Source organism: Carcharhinus amblyrhynchos, chromosome 6 (genome assembly GCF_965287045.1).
Source record: "Carcharhinus amblyrhynchos chromosome 6, sCarAmb.v2.hapA, whole genome shotgun sequence".
In the NCBI taxonomy this organism is placed as follows: Eukaryota; Metazoa; Chordata; class Chondrichthyes; order Carcharhiniformes; family Carcharhinidae; genus Carcharhinus; species Carcharhinus amblyrhynchos.
Genome location: NC_137329.1, coordinates 70,397,004 through 70,417,174, shown reverse-complemented (window position 1 = coordinate 70,417,174; position 20,171 = coordinate 70,397,004). Strand labels below are relative to the sequence as shown.

The 20,171-nt window shown below is 43.6% G+C and overlaps 1 protein-coding gene across 1 annotated transcript in view; it reads left to right on the top strand.

Annotated features, from left to right (window-relative positions):
• The window catches only part of dgki (diacylglycerol kinase, iota), a 265,844-nt gene that overhangs the window by 85,323 nt on the left and 160,350 nt on the right, over positions 1-20,171 (top strand). The window contains exons 14-18 of the mRNA XM_080191667.1: positions 1,793-1,855; positions 7,414-7,487; positions 7,877-7,988; positions 8,648-8,847; positions 17,467-17,567. Coding sequence (XP_080047793.1) covers positions 1,793-1,855; positions 7,414-7,487; positions 7,877-7,988; positions 8,648-8,847; positions 17,467-17,567 — 550 coding nt within the window. The remainder of the gene's footprint in view (positions 1-1,792; positions 1,856-7,413; positions 7,488-7,876; positions 7,989-8,647; positions 8,848-17,466; positions 17,568-20,171) is intronic.

Genomic DNA, 20,171 nt, shown 5'->3' with positions numbered 1-20,171 from the left:
TTCTGTAGTAGTCTGCCATGAGGGACCTCGTCAAAGGCCTGACTGAAGTCTGTGTACACATCATCAATGCCCTACCCTCATCAATCATCTTTGTCACTTCCTTGGAAAACTTGATCAAGATAGTGAGACTAAGTAAAGCTAACTGTAGCTAAGTGCTTATCTCCTTAGGTAGCAATAATAGAAAGGCAGATTTTTATCTGAATGTAAGTTGAGAGAGGTGGATACTCAATGAGATCTTGGTATCCTCGTGCATCAGTTACTGAAAGTAAGTGCACAGGTACAGCAGGCAGTAAAGAAGGCAAATGGTAACCTGGCCTTCATAATTAGAGGATTTGAGTATAGGAATAGGGATGTTTTACTGCAGTTATACAGGGTATTGGTGAGACCTTGAGTATTATGTGCAGTTTTGGTGTCCTTATCCGAGGAATGATGTCCTTGTTATGGAGAGAGTGGAGCGAAGGTTTACCAGGCTGACTCCTGGGATGGCAGGTCTGTCATATGAGGAGCGACTAAGTTGGTTCGGATTGTATTCTTTGGAGTTTAGAAAAGTGAAAGGGGATCTAATCAAAACTTATAAAATTCTAACAGGATTAACAGGATAGATTCCAAAAGCATGTTCCCAATGCTGGGGGAGTCCAGAATTCAGGGTAGCCCTTGGGGCTAAAAGATCAATGGAAATGGAGGGAAGGTGGGATCAGGAATGAACTTGATGATCAGCCATGGTCACAATGAATGGTGGAGCAGGCTTGAAATGCCAGATGGCCTGCTACTGCTTCCATTCTCTATTTTTCTATATAATTAAGAATGGACAACAAATGTTGGCCTTGTCAGCAATGTCCACATCCTATGAAAAACTTTATTTCAATGTCTTTGCTGGATCTTTGGAGATATCTAGTTAGGCCCACTCCATTGTTCATTTCTCACATCCCTGCAATTTCTTTCTCTTTTAAGTATTCATCCTTTTGAGATGACTATTGAAACTATATCCATCACATGATTAAACAGTGCATTCCCAATCCTAACCAGTCATGTAAAAGCATTCTTCTTCACATCACTTCTATGTTCTAAAGCCAGTCAGTTTAGATCTGTATTCTCTCATTATTCTCTTTTCAGCCATTGGAAGCAATTTATCTTTATTTACTTTATTTTTTTTTAAAAAACTGAATTCAAATTCTCAAACTTCCATGATGGAATTTGAATTCATATTCGCCAGAACTGTGGAAATTCAAACCTTGTGTTAGGAGGTTGGGGGATCAACTCCACCAATTCCTGACATCTGAAAATAAGGAGGCATTTTTTGTTTCGGTATTATGCAGCAATGGGTCCGGTATGTTAAGGTTGGAATTCTCGAGCTGTTCATGCCAGCAGGATCTTCTGGTCCTGCTGACAACTCATCCCCACAGCGGGTTTCCCGGCAACGTGAGGTGGAATCAATGAAAAATCTCCAATGAAAGAGGCGGGAAACAAAGATCTGGGTGAGCACTGTGCTGCCTCCTGCCGCCGAGAAACAAGTGGCTTGGAAGCAGTACCAAATTGGAGGCTCGGGGCATTTCTAGGCATCTGGCATTGTTAGAACATGTATCCTTGATAATGATGTTCATCTAGAATCCTGGCACTGAGTTTGGCTGAACAATGGCAGGGATCCTTACCCAAACAGAAGTTGGACGTTGGTGTCGTATTTGTTGCTGTGGAATGAATCATTGCAGATATTATCTCTGTTTTAGGAAAAAGAGAAAAGATATTGGATTCCTCATGGGATGCATTTACTGATATTTGTGATGTTTATTTTCAGGCAGCCTTTTCTGACTTTCTGCAGAGAAGCTCTCGAGATTTGTCAAAACATGTCAGAGTCGTGGTAAGTTTTGGATTGGTCAGGGTCAGCTTTGGGAGAGAAATCTCATGGAGCTTAGAAATGGTTAATTATGAAAAAGATATCTGATGAGTTTAACATAACAACTCTGCCTTTCAATTCTGTGCTTCTAGAAATGATCCCATTGCTTGCTTTACTTTTTCTAATGTGTTATTAACCTAAATCGGCATTTTGAGTGATTGTATCTCTATATTTTCAGATCCATCTACTATTCTATCCCATTTAAAACTTATTTCCAAGGTCTGTGTGAGACCTCTTTATTTTATCTCATTCTTATCAAGAAATCTCCCGACGCTCATCTGTCTGACTAACACATCTCATGTCAAACTTTAAATTACTGTATCACATTTCAAAAGCCAATATGACAATTTAAGCCATTACCAATATGAAATGAAACGTCCCAGGAACAGAATCTACAATAGATACGGGGAAGAATTTTCCATTCCTCTGCTGGCAGGTTTGCAGGTGATGTGGGAAATGGGGGGTGCGGAAGCAGCGGCCATTAAATTTAACAGGTGGCCTCTCAGGCTCTTGCACACCCCAACCATCTGCCAATGTTATACTGGGTTGGGCAAAGCCTAGACCAGTCCTTTCATTCTTTACCCAATTGAGGCCCTCATGTGATGTGTCTAATTGTTGACCACTTAAGCACTGTTCCCCACCAGGCTCAACTTCTAGGCTGGTGAGAGGAATTCAGTGGCAAGGGGGAACTTGGAAAGCAACCATGCTCAATCCAGTGGTAGGAAGGAGGGACAGCCTTCATCATTGGCTCCTTTAGCATTGGATTTTAACTCTGCCTCTCCCCCCAGACTTCATGGATTGAAGTGAGCAGATGCACAGCATCATGGTGGGATGTAGCCATCACATCACTAAGAAGAATCTCCATAACACATAGCTGTGGTGTCAGATAATGGAGCTCAGTTTGCTAATGAGCTGTTCTATAACTTTGTGCAGAAGTATGGTTTGATGCATACGAACATATAAATTAGGAGCAGAAGTAGGGCACCCGTATCCTCAAGCCACCATTCAATAGGATCATGGCTGTTCTGAATGTAGCTTCAACCCCACATTCCTGTCTATGCCTGATAATCTTTCGTCTCCTTGCCTATCAAAAATCTATAAATCTTTGCCCTAAAAATATTCAAAGACTACTTCTTTTTGAGGAGGAGAGTTCCAAAGACTCATAACAGTCTGAGAGAAAATATTTCTCCAAATGATAAACACTAATCTTTAAACGCTGACTCCCAGTTCTAAATTCTCTCACAAGAAGAAACATCCATTCCAAATCCATCCCATCAAGTCCACTCAGGATCTTGTATTCAGCAGATACAGGCCCAGCTTGACCAGCCTTTCCTTGTAAGACAACCTGCCCATTCCTAACATTAGTCATTGTGATCTCTTAGTTATGTGATATTACATCATTGTTACATCAGTAGTTGAATCAGTGCCAGGTGCTCCTGACGTTAACCCTTAATACACTTGAAATGTTGGCTCTATGCTGTCTCCACAGATGCTGTCAGACCTGCTGAGATTTTCCAGCATTTTTTGCTTTTGTTTCAACTCCAGCATCCACAAGCCTTCTCTGAACTGCTTCCAATCCATGTACATACTTAACTAAGGGGACTAATACTCCAGGTGTGACATGTTTCTCGTTCACTGAGATATCCATAGTTGAAAGTCTGACAGACTTTTTACTGTGTTTACGCCAGTCCAACGCCGGCATACCCACATCATATCCATAGTTGAACAGAGAAGTGGAAAGCTGCATTCTAACAATCAAAGAATTGATGAAAAGAATGAAGATATTAACTTACTTTGCTGAATAGAAGCCATAACATGCTTAGGGCAGGTTACATTGCCTGCGAGTGGGACATATGCCCCTCAGTGAGGAAGAAGACCCACCCTCAGGAACTGCCAGCCAATTGGATTGACCAACAGCTCCACCAGTCCCAGCAGCACCTACTATGCATTAGTGGGCACTGCTGGGACCACAAATACTATCAAAGAGAGAAAGTAAGGTAAGTCTGGGATATTGGGCCAGAAGGGTATGGGTGGTTTGGGAAGCGGGGTGCAGAAAGTGCATGGGGGTGTTTTGTAGAGCAGGTGGGCAGGTAGAAAGGAGGCAGTGGTGGAACCAATTTTGTGCTTCCCCCCGCACTCCCCATGTGCAAAGGGCATACCCCAATGAGAGTACCCCTTTCCTTCCTACTGTTTTAAAAGGTTTTTTTAAAATGACCACCTGCCCAGTCCTGTCAGACAGCCTGTGTCAACCATGTTATGATGTGGACAGCATATTAAAGGGGTCAATTAGCTTGTTGAATTGAAGCTGAATTGACCCTTGCTTGTTTACTTAAATATTACAGACAGGCTTTCAATTTCAGCAGCCAACTATCCCCCATATTATAGGGGGGTGAGCTTGGGGATGGGCAGCATTTTACATGCCCCAACATCCAACCCCCACCACCAACTGAAAACATGTCTGTGGAGACACAATATCCAGTCCAAGGAAGCAGAAACAACTCTGCAGCCACCCCTGTGGCAGACACTCCTATCAAACAATGAAAAAGTACAATTAATCCTCAACCACACAATCAAGACCAGATTGGGAAGATTGGTCAGGACACCACAGAGACTCATCCTTTGAAATCTGAGACTCCCCTTAGTTAAGTATGTACATACTTTGGAAGCAGTTCAGAGATGTAGGAGTTTGTTTTTGGTTAGGATAAAGACTTAGAGGGTGATGCCGAATAAAAGGTTACCATCAGGAGCACCTGATACTGATTGAAGTACTGATGTAACTATGATGCAATATCACGTGACTAAGAGATCGCAATCTGGAGAGAAGCAGAAGTACAACCTCATGTAGAGTGTAATATTTATATAGATCTGCAAATAAACAAGAATGGTCTTTATGCTTAACAATAGGAGTATACTTAGGGTAACAAACAAAACCCTAAAGAAACCCTACCTCGACTCTAAACGCAATAAAAAACACTGCCCATTCCACTGACAGATACATGTCATTAAAATTCTACACTATCAGCCTCAGTTCAAAATGCTTCCAAGTTTTGTATAATTTGTAAACTTTGGAATTGTATCCTGTACACTAAGGTCTAGGTCATTAATATGTATCAGGAAAAACATTAACCCTGTTCAGATTAACACTGTAAAAAGTCTGACAACACCAGGTTTTAGTCCAACCTATTTATTTGATAATATACTCACAAGCTTTCGAGGGGACTGCCTCTTCGTCAGGTGAATGGAGAGTTCTGGCCTCAGACAGAGCATATAAAGCACAGACAGTTTAGAGATTACTGATTAAAATGCGAATCCTTACACCTAACCTGCTGTTCAAGACCTGAAGTGGCTGATAATGTGAGTGGAAGGAGCACTGATCACAGTTTAAAGAGATGTGTATTGTCTCCAGACAGTACAGTAAGTGAGGTTTTGCAAACCCAGGCAAGTCACGGCAACCCAGGCAAGTGCGACATGAACCCAAGATAGTGTCGCACTATCTGTAACCCCCGTGACTTGCCTGGGTTTGCAAAACCTCACTTACTGTACTGTCTGGAGACAATACACATCTCTTTAAACTGTGATCAGTGCTCCTTCCACTCACATTATCAGCCACTTCAGGTCTTGAACAGCAGGTTAGGTGTAAGGATTCGCATTTTAATCAGTAATCTCTAAACTGTCTGTGCTTTATATGCTCTGTCTGAGGCCAGAACTCTCCATTCACCTAACAAAGAGGCAGTCCCCTCGAAAGCTTGTGAGTATATTATCAAATAAATAGGTTGGACTAAAACCTGGTGCTGTCAGACTTTTTACTGTGTTTACGCCAGTCCAACGCCGGCATACCCACATCAGATTAACACTGACAGCAGCACAGCTTTGATTCCTGTCTGTGCTGAAGTAAGCTTAGGATCTGACTCCTCACTCTGCCCTGAGATGTAAGGCAATGGCAAACCACTACTGACAAAAACTGCCAAGAAAAATGGTTCCGGGTGAAGCATCAGCAAACAATGAACCAAAGATTTGGCTTTGGACAAAGCGTGGATGATGTCTTAGCTAAAAGAACTGGGAAGTGTCCCATGGAATGTGATTTCCCTCTGCTAATAGGACCAATGGTAATATGAATGCTTTCATGTCACAATGGAACACTTAATATAATTATGATTATAATTATATTAAGCAGTTCTGGGCGCCGTACTTACGCAAGGATATTTTGGCCTTGGAGGGAGTGCAGAGGAGGCTTACTAGGCTGATGCCAGAGTTGAGGGGGTTGAGCTATGAGGAGAGGCTGAATAAACTAGGCTTGTACTCGTTAGAGTTCAGAAGAATGAGGGGAGATCTCATTGAGACATATAAGATGATGAATGGGATGGATAGGATAGAGGTGGAGAGACTCTTCCCGCTCAGAAAGGACAGTAGGACTAGGGGGCACAGCCTCAAGATAAAGGGGGGGCGGTTTAGAACGGAGTTGAGGAAGAATTTCTTCACTCAAAGGGTGGTGAATCTCTGGAATTCTCTGCCCGTTGAAGTAGTGGAGGCTACCTCGCTAAATATTTTTAAGAAGTGGGTTGATGGGTTTTTGATAAGAGAGGGGATTAAGGGTTATGGGGAGAGGGCGGGAATGTGGAACTGAGCCACAACAGATCAGCCATGATCTTATTGAATGGCGGGGCAGGCTCGAAGGGCTAGATGGCCTACTCCTGCTCCTATTTCTTATGTTCTTATTTTCTTAAGTGTTATAACCCATAATATATTTATCTACCTGTCCATATTTATCTGTCTATCTGTACTGGATTATTTACATAATTACCCTTGCTATAAATCAGCCTCCCATACAACATTATGTCAATGCATAATGCATTATGATAAGTAATATTTCTCCTATAAGTGAGCCAACTGCCTCTTTAAAATTGGATCACTTGCCTAATAGAAAAATTTGAGTATTGCTGAAAAAAGAGACTGTCAAAGCTTTTTGTCTTGCACTCATCAGGACAGATTCACAAGATTACTAATAGTTTAGCGAATAACAATTTATATTGCATGAGGAAAGAGTGCTGATTAGTTGGCAAGTGGACTATGCTTAATAGAAGCATTGTCATGGATTTGCAGCGTGATTCACTTCTGCATGCTAGAAGCTATATATATTCACAGACAGGGCCCTGTCCTTTGCAGTCAGTGGGAGCATGTCCATGCATGGTACCTTTTTCACCTCAACAAAACCTAGGGGGGCAGCCATTCGCTAGTTCATTCCCCATGGCAATGCTTTGAACTAAATCTTGGCAATTAACTAATCTCTGCTGCATTCTCCATAGCAACACCTTTACGAACCTACCTTCTCTTCTGCAGTATAAACTGTTGTTCTCATTCATGTTAATTTGTCTTAAAAGTTATCTTGATGTGTGCAAGACAAAAAGCTTTGACATGCATCTTTATTCAGCATACTCAAGTTCTGTACTACCAAACAACTATAAAAATACTTTGTGTTGTAATGAATGCAGTCTCTAGGATTGAATTTTTCTCTTTAATCCTAGTGTGATGGCACTGATTTAACACCCAAAATCCAGGATTTGAAATTCCAGTGTATCGTCTTCCTCAATATCCCCAGGTAAGCAACTGAAATGATTTCTCAAATACGGGATTAAATACGAAGCCACGCATGGGCTTGGGCCTGAGATGCATACATTTTCAGAAAGAGCAATGAACCTCATGGTGAGTCGACTCAACTCAGCCAGGGCAGTTGTAGAAGTGCTCTATACTGGTTCGATGCCCCGGGTTAAGGGCCAGTGAATTGTATAGGATGCCATGCCCAAACTCTACACCACTTCAGAGTGACTTGGTCATGAATGAGGGAACTTGATTGTGGTGCCTCTTCCAACTAATGCGAGCTTGTCAATACACACCGCTTTCCTTAATAACAACTTACGTTTAACCTAGTGCCTTTAACGTAATGAAATGGAATAAAGAAAATACTTAAGCGGCATTGATCTGTTGCAGGTATTGTGCAGGCACAATGCCTTGGGGTAACCCAGGGGATCATCGAGATTTTGAACCACAGCGTCATGATGATGGATGCATTGAAGTGATTGGCTTTACCATGGCATCTCTGGTAAGTTTCAGGCAGTAATCTGTGTTTACAAACAGAGTTTGAAAATGATGAGAATGAGCCCACTCACCTGCAGGGAACCTCAAAGATGGAAAGACGGTTTTACCCTGAGTTCTCAAACTGAGTGGCACGCAGAGTTGATGGAAGTGTTTTGCTTAGTCCTCTCGATTACAGTATAACATAGAACATTGTTTATTAACAAACCATTGTTTATTCTGGCTCTCACTTGGTGTATATGAGCCCAGCATTACTCAGTCTTCTACAGTCTATTGTCACTCAGTTTTATCAAGTCAATTGTCTCTCTTATCATTGAATCCATTGTCACTCTGTTACTGAACCCATTGTCATTCTATTACTGAGCCCATTGTCACTCTATGTCACTGAGCCCATTGTCATCATGGGTCACTGAGCCCATTGTCACTTAGCACTCAAGGTGTTCAGTATCTGGCATGGCTTAAACCTTGCATAACTTGAATTTGACGATAATACTGTTACTTGGCGTTCTCGAGAACAGAATTGCAAGTTGTCCAAAGACATTGTTGCTCAGATGTAATTTGGGAGCAGCTGTTGTATGTGGCCTGTTCTGTTTTACTGCCTCTGTTGTTTAGAGAGCCTGGATCCAAACCTGAAGGCAGAGATAATCCTTGTCTTGATTAATGCAGGCTGCCCTTCAGGTCGGGGGTCATGGGGAAAGGCTTCACCAATGCCGGGAGGTGATCCTTACAACATACAAGACAATTCCCATGCAGGTGGATGGGGAACCATGCCGGCTGAGCCCATCAATCATCCGAATCTCACTGAGGAACCAAGCCAACATGGTGCAGAAGTGCAAGCGGAGGACCTCCATGCCATTACTGAATGAGTGAGTGGTTAACTTCCTACTTCAAGTTTATGGGGTGTGTTATTTCTGTTGATATTTTCATCTTTTCATTTTGTATAAATCTACATTTTGAAGTGAAATTTCAGTCATCTAATAGAATTCAATGTATGAGAAACTTGGAACTTGTAGCAGACTCCACAAGAACCAACTTCATTCACATGGCATGGAGCGGGTAAATTGGCTAACCCAACTGGGTGCTGATGAGTCCAATTTAGAATGCAATTGGTAAGGTTTTAACATCAAGATTAAAAATATGGAAGATAAATTTGCACTCAGGAAAACATGATAAGAAAAGTCCAAAGACTGGCTGGTTATGCACAAAGACAGGCAAAGTATAAATGAAAATATTTCTACTAATTAATGGAAGTGATGGGAAAAAGCTTTTTATCAATTATGTGAAGAGGTGGTGAGCTGTCAAAGGCTATTGGGACATTGAAGGATGTTCAAAGACATGTTATAATGGACTCACTGGCTAAAACACAGGATTTTCCAGGATCATTCGACATGGGTACAAATCCCACTATGGCCACTAACTCTTGCAAGAGGGCCATAATGGGATTTGTGCTAGAGATCTCTCAGAATGAGATCTTCCCGACTGGCAACATAATCAGGATCACACCCAGCAAGGGTGTGACCCTGATTACCATCCAACTGCATGAATTTAAACATACGTAAATGGCATAACACCATACCTTCCGGGAACATCAGGTTTTCCCCCCACTCTTAGCCAGCATGATGTCATGCCGACGGAAGTCACTGCTGTTCTTCGGTAGTCAAGATGATCACGTCAGAGGTGCAGAGGCCAGTGCAGCCACCAAGTGGTCAGGGATATGGTACAGCACTGCCCCTGGTACAGTGGCAGTGCCAACATGGCAGTGCCATTCTGTCAGTCTTCATTCTTGGAGATAATGTTCACTCTTAGCATTGATGTTATCTATAAAATTAATGTTAAATTAGATGAACAAATTGTTTTGGGAATAATTGAGATTTTGAAAATAGGAAGAGCTGCAATGAAACACTTTCAAGATTCCTCAGGGAGATGAGATGCATATGCCAGAATTTTCTGACTATTCTCACTTGCAGGGTCTTCCAGTCTCCCCAGTGGTGAACCCTGCCACGAGTTTTCTTGCAGTAGGGGGTGCATAGAATGGAAAATCCTTTTCAATCCTGTTGCCAGCCAATGGCAGGCTGTCTCTGCCACCTCAGGGGACATGGAAAATCCTGATCATTATCTACAAAGCACCTCACTCATAATCGCAATCACTTACTGGGGTGCGAATGGTTCCTATTGATAGAAAAGAGCCAAATGTAGTCCCCATTTTTGAAAAGGTGACAAGACAGACAAGAATCATTACAGGCTCATTAGCTTGACATTGGGAATAGGAATGAAGTTTGATGGAATTTTGGAGACACGATGCTTGATCCCTTAGATAGAGAAGGACATATTAGGGAAACGCACTATGGTTTCATCAAAAGGCAATGCCTATCAAATCTAATTGTATTTTTTGAAGAAGAAGGTGGTGGCTGAGAGAAGCCCAGTAGAAATTGTCTACTTAGCCATCCAATAATCTTTTAACGAGGACCACACTAGAAGTCTCCCTATAAAACTCATCTAGTCTCTAGTCTAGTGTTCATGCTCCATTTTGGTACTAACAACATAGGTGGAAGGAGGGTTGAGGTCCTAAAAGCAGATTTTAGGGAACTAGACAAGAGACTATCAAGCAGGACCTCAAACAACATTCAGATTATTCCCAGCACCATGTATAGAAGTAAGAAGGTGGAGAAAATGAAAGTGTGGCTGGGGGTCTTGGGATATGGGAATCTAATCTGGGAGAGTAGGAGCCTGTACAGCTGGACAGATTGTACCTGAACAGAGCCAAGACTAACGTCCTTGCAGGGTAGTTTGATAGTGATGTTGGGGAAGCAATTTTAACTTAACCCAGAAGCTAGGAAGCAGACAAGTTTGGTTACAATGTTGGTTTTTCATTTTGTCTGATGTTACTCTATAGAAACCTGTGAAGAGTAATATTTTGCAGGAGTAAACCTCTCTCACTGTGGATCTCTTTCCTAATATGTTCGGTAAAATTATCCCAAGCATTTGTTAACATTATCTTCTCGGCCTGATGTTTTTTGTTTATTCTTACATAGGTTGTGAATGTCACTGGCTGCACCAACATTTATTAGCCTATCCCTAATTTTACTTAAGAAGGTGGTGGTGAGCTGCCTTGTTGAACCACTGTAGTCCATGTGTTGTAGGTATACCCACAATGCTATTAGGGAGGGAGTTCCAGGATTTTAACTCAGCGTCAGTGAAGAGATGTTGATATATTTCCAAGTCAGGATGGTGAGTGGCTTGGAACTGCAATTGCAGGTTTTTGTGTTCCCGTGTATCTGCTGCCATTGCCCTCCTAGATATTAGAAGTCACAGGTTTGGAGGGTGTTGTTAAGGGGTTGCTGCAGTGTATCCTGTATATGATATACTACTGCCACAAAACCTCAGTGGAAGAGAGAATCAATGTTTAGTGTAGGGGTTGGAGTATCGATCACTCAGCATGTTTTGTCCTGGATGGCACTGAGTTTCTTGAATGTTGTTGAAGCTGCACTCAGCCCGGCAAGTGAAGAGTATTCCATCACACTCCTGACTTATACCTTGTAGATGGTGGATAGGCTTTGGGGAGTCAGGAGGTGAACTACTCATCACAGAATCCTTAGCCTCTGATCTTTCCAGATAGTATTTATATGGCTGGTCAGTTCTGTTTCAGATAAATGGTAACCTTCACGATGTTGATAGTGGGAAATCCAGCAATGGTAATCTCATTGAATGTCACGGGGAGATGTTCTGATTGTCTTTTGTTGGAAATGGTGTTTGAAGTCGTGAATGGCAAACATTGTGCAATGAACAACAATGAACATTTCCACTTATAACCTTATGGGACCTGGGTTCGTTTCCTGGCTTGGGTCACTGTGTGGAGTTTGCACGCTCTCCCTGTGTTTGTGTGGCTTTCCTCAGGTGTTCCGGTTTCCTCCCACGTTTTGAAAGATGTGCTGGTTAGGGTCATTGACCCGAACAGGTGCCAGACTGTGGTGACTAGGGTAATTTCATAGTAACTTCATTGCAGTGTTAATATAAGCCTTACTTGTGACTAATAAACTTCACTTACTTTACTTATGATGGAGGGAAGGCCATTGATGAAGTAGCTGAGATAGGACACTACCCTGGGGAACTCCTGCAGTGATGTCCTGGGACAACTATAGCCATCTTCCTTTTGCTATGTATAACTCCAACCAATAGAGAGCTTTCCCCCTGATTTTGCTAGGACTTCTTGATGCTGCAATTGTCAAATGCTGTCTTGATGTCAAGGACAGTCACTCTCATCTCACCTCGGGAGTTCAGCTTTATTATCCATGTTTGAATCAAGGCTGTAATGAGGTCAGGAGCCAAATGGCCCTGGCCAAACTGAGTGTCAATAAGCAGGTTATTGCTGAGTAAGTGGTGCTTGATAGCACTGTTGATGACCCTTTCCATCACTTTGCTGATGACTGAGAGGAGTAGTGGGGTGGTAATTAGCCAGTTTGGGTTTGACTTGCATTTTATGGACAGGAAATATCTGGGCAATTTTCCATATTGTTGTGTAAATGCCAGTGTTGTAGCTGCACTGGAACAGCTTGGTTAGGGTTGCAACTAATTCTGGAGCACAAGCCTTTGGCATTATTGACAGAATGTTGCCAGAACCCATTGCCTATCCAGTACCTTCAGCTGTTTCTTGATATCACGTGGACTGAATCAGGGCGGCATGGTAGCACAGTGGTTAGCACTGCTACTTCACAGTTCCAGGGTCCTGGGTTCAATTCCCGGCTCGGGTCACTGCTGTGTGGAGTTTGCACATTCTCCTTGTGTCTGTGTGGGTTTCCTCCGGGTGTTCTGGTTTCCTCCCACAGTCCAAAGATGTACGGGTTAGGTCGATTGGCCATGCTAAGAAATTGCCCCTTAGTGTCCAGGGATGTGTAGGTTAGAGGGATTAGTGGGTATAATATGTAGGGATATGGAAATAGGACCTGGGTGGGATTGTGTTCAGTGCAGACTCAATGGGCCGAGGGGCCTCTTTCTGTACTGTAGGGTTCTAAGATTCTATGAATCGAATTGCTGAAGACTGGCATCAGTGATTCTGGGGACCTCTGGAGGAGACCATGATGGATCATCCACTTGGCACATCAAGCTGACGATTAGTTCTAATGCTTCAGCTTTGTCTTTTGCACTGATGTGCTGGGCTTCTCCATCATTGAGGCTAAGGATATTGGTGGATCCTCCTCGTCCAGTGAGTTCTTTAATCACATGAAAGAACAGCAGAGCTTTGATGTGATTATTTGGTTGTAAAATCACTTAGCTGTTTCTTTCACCTACTGCTTCTGCTGTTTAGCGTGCGAGTGGTCCAGTATTGTAGCTTCACTAGATTGTATCCCATTTTATTTGGCCTGGTGCTGCTCCTGAAATTCTTGTATTTTTCTTTAAACAGGTTTGATTTCTTGGCTTGATAGTAACGTTAGCAAGGAATATGTGGGAAATGTGGTCACAGATAGTGGCTGAATACAATTCTGCTGTTGCTGAAGGTCCACAACACCTCATGGATGCCCAGTTTTTAATTGGTGGGTCTTTCTGAATCCATTTTATTTTGCACAATGGTTGTGCCACACAACACGATGGAGGGTATTCTCAGTACGAAGCTGGGACTTCTTTTCCACATAGACTGTCTGCTCTGCCAGTGGCACAGGACATACCCAGGAATGATGGTGATGGTGTTTGGGATATTGTCTAGAAGGCAAGATTCTGTGAATATGACTATATCAGGTTGGTGTTTGACCAGCCACTGGGTAGCTCTCCCAATGTTGGCACAGTCCCCAGATGTCAGTCAGGAGAACCATCAGGTTGACAGGGCTGTGTTTACTGTTGTCATTTCTGGTGCCTTGGTCAATAACAGGTGGTTTTTCCAGTTTTATTCTTATTTGACATTTCTGTAGCCATTTGGTACAACTGAGTGCCTTGCTTGGTTATTTCAGAGGGAGCAGTTCAGAGTCAGCCACATCTCTGTGGTTCTGGAGTTGCATGTAGATCAGACCAGGTAAGGACGACAGATTTCCTTTCCAAGAGGACATTAGTGAACCAGATGGGTTTTTACAACAATCAACAATAGTTTCATGATCACCATTATTGAAACTAGCTTCTAGATTTACTAATAAATTGAATTTAAATTCCATCAACTACCATGGTGGGATTTGTACTTGTGACACCAGAGCACTTATCTATTGATATTACCACAATGCCATTGTTTCCCCCACCTGCTGCACTGATTACTTATTGAGGAGTAATTTTCCTTGGCCTTCTTCACTGTCTAAATGCAATATGTTTTTCCTCTTCACTCCCTGATCTGTGGCTGGCGTGGTGTGCTGGTTTGCACAGTATCCATAAGGTGCAGCATGCTGATCTAAGACGTGTCTCTGCTCCTCCTGACAGCTTCACACTGTAAGTAACAATCCTGTCTCTGCACCCACACCTTCTGCTCCTTGCTGGTTCTTTTTTTGTCACTACTTTGTAAACTCACTAAAGCCACAATACGCTCCACACACAGTCAGTGGGGAATGGGCAAAACAGACAGAGATATGTAATGCTGTGTCACTGATGCCTGTATCCAATGTAGTTTGGCCTGTATCATATATTATGCCCTAGATCTTGATGTATGGACACAATTTCAAAATTGGTAGGTGATATGAAACTTGGAAGAATTATGAGCTGTGAAGAGGATAGTGTAGCACTTGAAAAAGGCAGAAACAAGTTGATAGATTGGACGGACGGGTGACAGATGAAATTTAATTCAAAGAAATGTGGAATGATGCATTTTAATAGAAGAACACGGAGAGACTGTATGAAATAAAGGATACAGTTCTAAAAGAATAGAGGGACCTAGGTGTATTTGTTCATTACAAACAAGATTGGAGAATCCCACCCAATATCTAGAAAACAAATCCATGAATTCATGTATATTTACTTACTGCCTAGTTGAGCTTCAGGAGCATTTGACATCAAATTCATGACATTATTCAGCTATTGTTATTCTGAGTACAATTCGTTTATCCTAAATTCCATTTCCTGAATCCACACTGACTGCTGATTTGTATTATTAAAACTTACAAATTATACTTCTACAAGTGTTCAGCCCATGTCCTCCAGAAACACTTTCAAAGACTTTACACAATATTTATACTTACAGGTATGTAATTCAAGTAATTAAACAAAGCTATACAATAGTTTCCAGCACTTCATGTACTTGATTCAGGCTCGACCTGCTGCCCTTCGCATGCATCACACTCCAGCAGCACGGGGACCATTGTATCTGATATTTCATAATCATAATGTTTCCTTAATCCTTAATAAAGGAGTAAAGAGTATTTTCCACCTCAGTATTGAGGGTGTGAGTTGGCAGTGGAGTGTTTGGAACAAGTATGGTTGTCCAATCCGTAAACCACATTTGGCTAATTAACAATGCAGATGCAGCTACTTGCATTTTTGATTAGTGAGTAAAAATGTGTCATAGGCCTCATTGTGGGCCATATGATCTCCACACTTACATTCACACAGCCTACACATTGAACTTTAACCTTTTTGTGTGTTTTTTGGTGAAGTGCCAAGCCGAACAATAGACAGTGCTTCTCAGTCACCGGGTGTGCTCACTGAAATGGAATATGGCATTGATAACAATGTGAGAATTCAATGCAAACACCGACAAGGGAGATAAGCTCTTGTCTACCCACAAGGTGATACAGCAGTGTAGGAGACCATTCAGCACATTGTGCCTCTGCTGGCCTATTGATAAGAGTTAATCAGTGCACAGGTCTCACTGTTCCTGTAGTCATTTAAAATTGTACCATTTAGTTGCATTTCCTCTTCCTTTCATCACACTGTTCTATGTTAAATTTCATCCGCTGTGTCTGCAAGCATTTCATCAGTTTGTGCATATCCTTGTGAGGTACATTGCTGTCCTTCTTGTTAATTTGCTGCATTTCTTAGTTTTGCATCATCTGCACACTTTAAAATTCTGTTCTGTACACCCTGAAAAACTGAATCAGTTTTTCAGCTTCGCGCATGATCTTCCTGGCTTGCCACACTGGTCGATCAATGCCCATCATCTTTGTCATTTGTATGATGTCTATATCTCATGCTTTGTCTTTGATGGAGTGCACCAGATACAAACCAGGAGAAATATCCAAGCTAATAACAGGTAGCTACAACAGGGTATGTTATAGCAATGGGTAAGCAACAACAACCTGTATGTATTTTGCGCCTTCAATGGAATAAAATTTCTCAGGTATTTCATAGGAGCATTATAAAGCATTATTGAACACCAAACTACATATGGTGATATTCAGGTAGGTGACCAAAAACTTGGTCCAAGATGTTGGTTCAAAGGAGTATCTTAAAGGAGGAACAAGAAGCACAGAGTGGGGAAGGAATTCCAGAGCTTGTGGCCCAGGCAGCCAAAGGCATGGCTGCCAATGATGGAACAATTAAAATCGGAGATACTCCAGAGGCCGGAATTAGACAAGTGCAGATTTCTCGGATTGGGAGGAGATTACAGAGATAAGGAAAGGTGAGGCCATTGAGGGATCTGAATTTTAAAATCAAGGCATTACTTGACCGCGAGACAACACAGGTTTTAAGGAGAGTAATTAAGGGGTTTGGTAGAAGTAAGTACACAAAGGTGGGACTGGATGTAGGTGGAGAGAGGATGTAGGTTGATGGCTAGTGAGTTTGTGAGGGTGGATGAAGAATCATGGTATGGAAATGGATGGAGAGGGGGTGTGGGGATAAATGGAATGAGGGGTGTGGGGCTGGATGGAAAGAGAGTGTGGAGGTGGATTGAGAGAGGTTGTGGGTGTAGATGGAGTGAGGGCATGGAGGTGGCTGGAGAGTGTGGGGGGCTTGGTGGAGAGTGAGGTTGTGGGGCTGGATAGAGAGAGCATATGGGTTTGGATGAAGCTTGAGGATGTCAGTGGAGACAGGGTCTGGGGATGGATGGAGGGAGGGTGTGGAGTGAGGCAGTGTGGGATGAATGGAGAATGAGGGTGTGGGAGTGGGTGGAGTGAGGATGTGGAGGTGGCTTGAGAATGAGGGTGTGGGTGAAGAGAGGGTGTGAGCGTAGATGGAAAGAAGGGTTGGCTGAGTTTTAGGAATCTTGTATGGATTGCTCTAATGAAGTCAAAAGACTGCTCATTAGTGCCAGACAGAAAGCAACATTAATAGATTCCAGAGTTCTATGGTACAAGAGAGAGGTGCACTGAATGGAAGTGAATGTATGTTACATAAATATACTTGTGAGAGACTTTTAATTTGATGAGGCATTTTTAACTAAGATTAGTGAATGGCGAAAACAATGTTATCATAGCAACACCTCTGGCTAGTTGGCTGTTTTGATTGGACAATATTGGTCTAGAATCCTGTAGATACACAGCAGCTGAGAGATCCCAGCATGATCTCCATCACTCCATCTTCTTAATCACAAACTCATAACTTTCTCACTCTGACTGACTCTTACTGACTCTGTTTTTTAGCCCTCACACTGTACCAGGCCGGCTGAGGATAAGAGTGAACAGGATCAGTCTCCAGGACTATGAAAGCCCACAGTATGACAAGGAAAAGCTACAAGAGACGTGTGAGTGGAAATGGGGATACTGGGAGTAGTTGTAACTTAAGTCACTGGGAGAGAACTCCACGGGATTGGGTGAATGTCACTTTTCCATCCCAATATTATCATTCAAAGGAGAGTTAAAACCCAACCTTGTACCCAATGCTGTTAGTGTGGCTGGCTTAAAACTGGGTCTTGGTACCTGTTACATAAAGTAAAAGCAAAAGAGCACATTGTTAGCAGCTACACTAAGCTGCACAGACACAAGAAGGGAGGAACAGAATAAAATAAGTGGGATTCATAATTGACTGCAAGTGTCAGAGTCTGGGACCAAGGGATAGTAGTGATGCTATGTTCGATATACAAAGAAACAGCCCTGTCATATACAGGCAGTCCTTGGATTCACAACATAATGGGTTCCTGAAAATCTTAAGGTGAAATGTCTGAACTAATTTTCGCTTTGGAACAATGTTATAAATAGGAGATTGGTTCATGAACCAAAGCCCAACGCCCACTGACTAGTTACCCATTTTTCCTTTGATCTGAGGCATTTATATTCGTTATCTTAGTTAATGATTTCACACATTTTAATCCATTCTTGTCATTTTTTTATGGGGTGAGAATGGATCTTTTTGGACTTAGTCTCTGAATGAAGGGCACCAGTGGCTGGGTAGTCAGTGCAGTGTTTCGAAACTTTCTCAGGATCTAATGATGCCATCCCTGACCCAAATCAGACAAACGGTTCAGTGAAAAAGGTGCCAGGATCCCAATCAAATCAATAGGAAAGCCTTCCTCTATTTCCATGGATTCATTCCTTTATATAGTAAAACTTTAAAAGATCAGCAGTGCAAAATGTTAATATGCACATATGAACATTAACTCATTTGCTGGCATGGTGTGGTGAAGTCGAAACCAAATTGGAAAGTCAAAATAGGGAGGGTGTCAATTTATAAACATTATGGTGGAATTTTCCGGCCGTGCTCGCCCCAAAACTGGAAAATCCCACCCGAGGTTAACGGACCTTTCCTTGGTCCACCCCTCACTTGCTATGATTTCTGCAGCGGGCAGAATGGGAAAATTCACTCCTATAAACTGTAGGAGGGAAGGGAAGGGGGAAACTCTGCAGAGGTGGGGAGTTGAGGTCTCGGGGCGCCATTGCACAGGCACAGTGTGCTGGGAGATCTCCTGCTTGCCTCCCTCCAACACCCACTATGGACATTGGGACCTGCTGCCGATTGCTCACTGAGCCTGCCTCCACCTCCCCCAGCCCCCTGAACTTTGCCCCAAGTGAAGACACTGGGCCCGATTTTACCAAAAAGTCATGCCCATTTTCGGGCGCAAAATCGCAGTAAACTCGGGCGTCGGGCCTGTAATGCAATCTGCACCCGAAACCGAGCAGATCACGCCTTTACCGACACCCAAATTGGGCGCGGATCCGGTCTACACCCCCATTGGGCGGCCTGACGATTTAAATGCAATAGCATACATTTAAATCGACTTAATGAACCGCGTGCCCAACTCTACCGCCAAATCCCACTTTACCACCTTCGGATCCGTTCCGGATCCGTGCTGTTATAAACCTGCAGAATAAAAATCCAAAGTGGGTTCCTATTCTGCAAGGGAACCTTTGAAGCCCATCCTCGTCGAACACCCTTCGCAGACCCCCCGCTAAACACCCCAGCAGACCAGCCGCCCCTGCGATCGGACCACCCTGGGAGGTTGGCCCCCCCTTGGCAGAGCACACCACCCCGCGATCTGCCAGAGGAGGGGGGGCGGGCTCAGATGGATCTCTGGTTGGGGGTGGGGGGGTGGTGGAGGATGGGGGGGAGGATGGACTTGGGAGAGTCTCCCCACCTCCCCAACCAGAAATCCATCTGAGCCTGCCCCCTTCTCCGACAGACGCTGCAGAAGGCCAGGAAGGTGCTGCAGGCTGCCCAACGAGTGCAGTAAGAAGTCTCACAACACCAGGTTAAAGTCCAACAGGCGTTGTCAGACTTCTCACTGTGTTGACACCAGTTCAACGCCAGCATCTCCACATCAACGAGTGCAGGTCAGAAGGATGTTGCAGGGAGAATAGCAATCAAGGTAGGTTGGGGGTGTGCTCTGCTGGGGGTGGGGGGGATGGGATCTGATTGCAGGGGGGAGGGAGAGGCAGCCTCCCGGGGTGGGAGGGGATACCTGCCTCCCGGGGGGGTCTGACCGTGGGGGGTGGTCTGCCGGGGGGTGGGGGGGGGGAGCGGGGTGGATTGCAGGGGTGGGATGCTGCATCCTGGGGGGGGGGGGTGAATGATCGGGAGGGGCGTCTACCAGGGGCCTGCCTCCCTGGGGAGTCGGATTGCGGCTCACCACCACCGCCACCGCCCCCCCCCAGCTCTCTGCTTGTTTTGTTTGTCGCGCCCAAGTGCGCTGTTTCAGATTTTTTTTGAACTGCACATGTGCAGTTCAGAGCTGCGATCGTTCTGGCAGTGCTGAACCCCGCCCACAGCGCAGACCGGATCGGAGCCAGCAAAAACCGTACAGGCAAGCTGGAACGAGGATTCCAGGCTCGGATCTGTTTTACGTCCGGATCTGGCCCTTAGCCTCTGATTGGTAAAATTGGGCCCACTGATTAACCATGATGAAGAAGTGGCA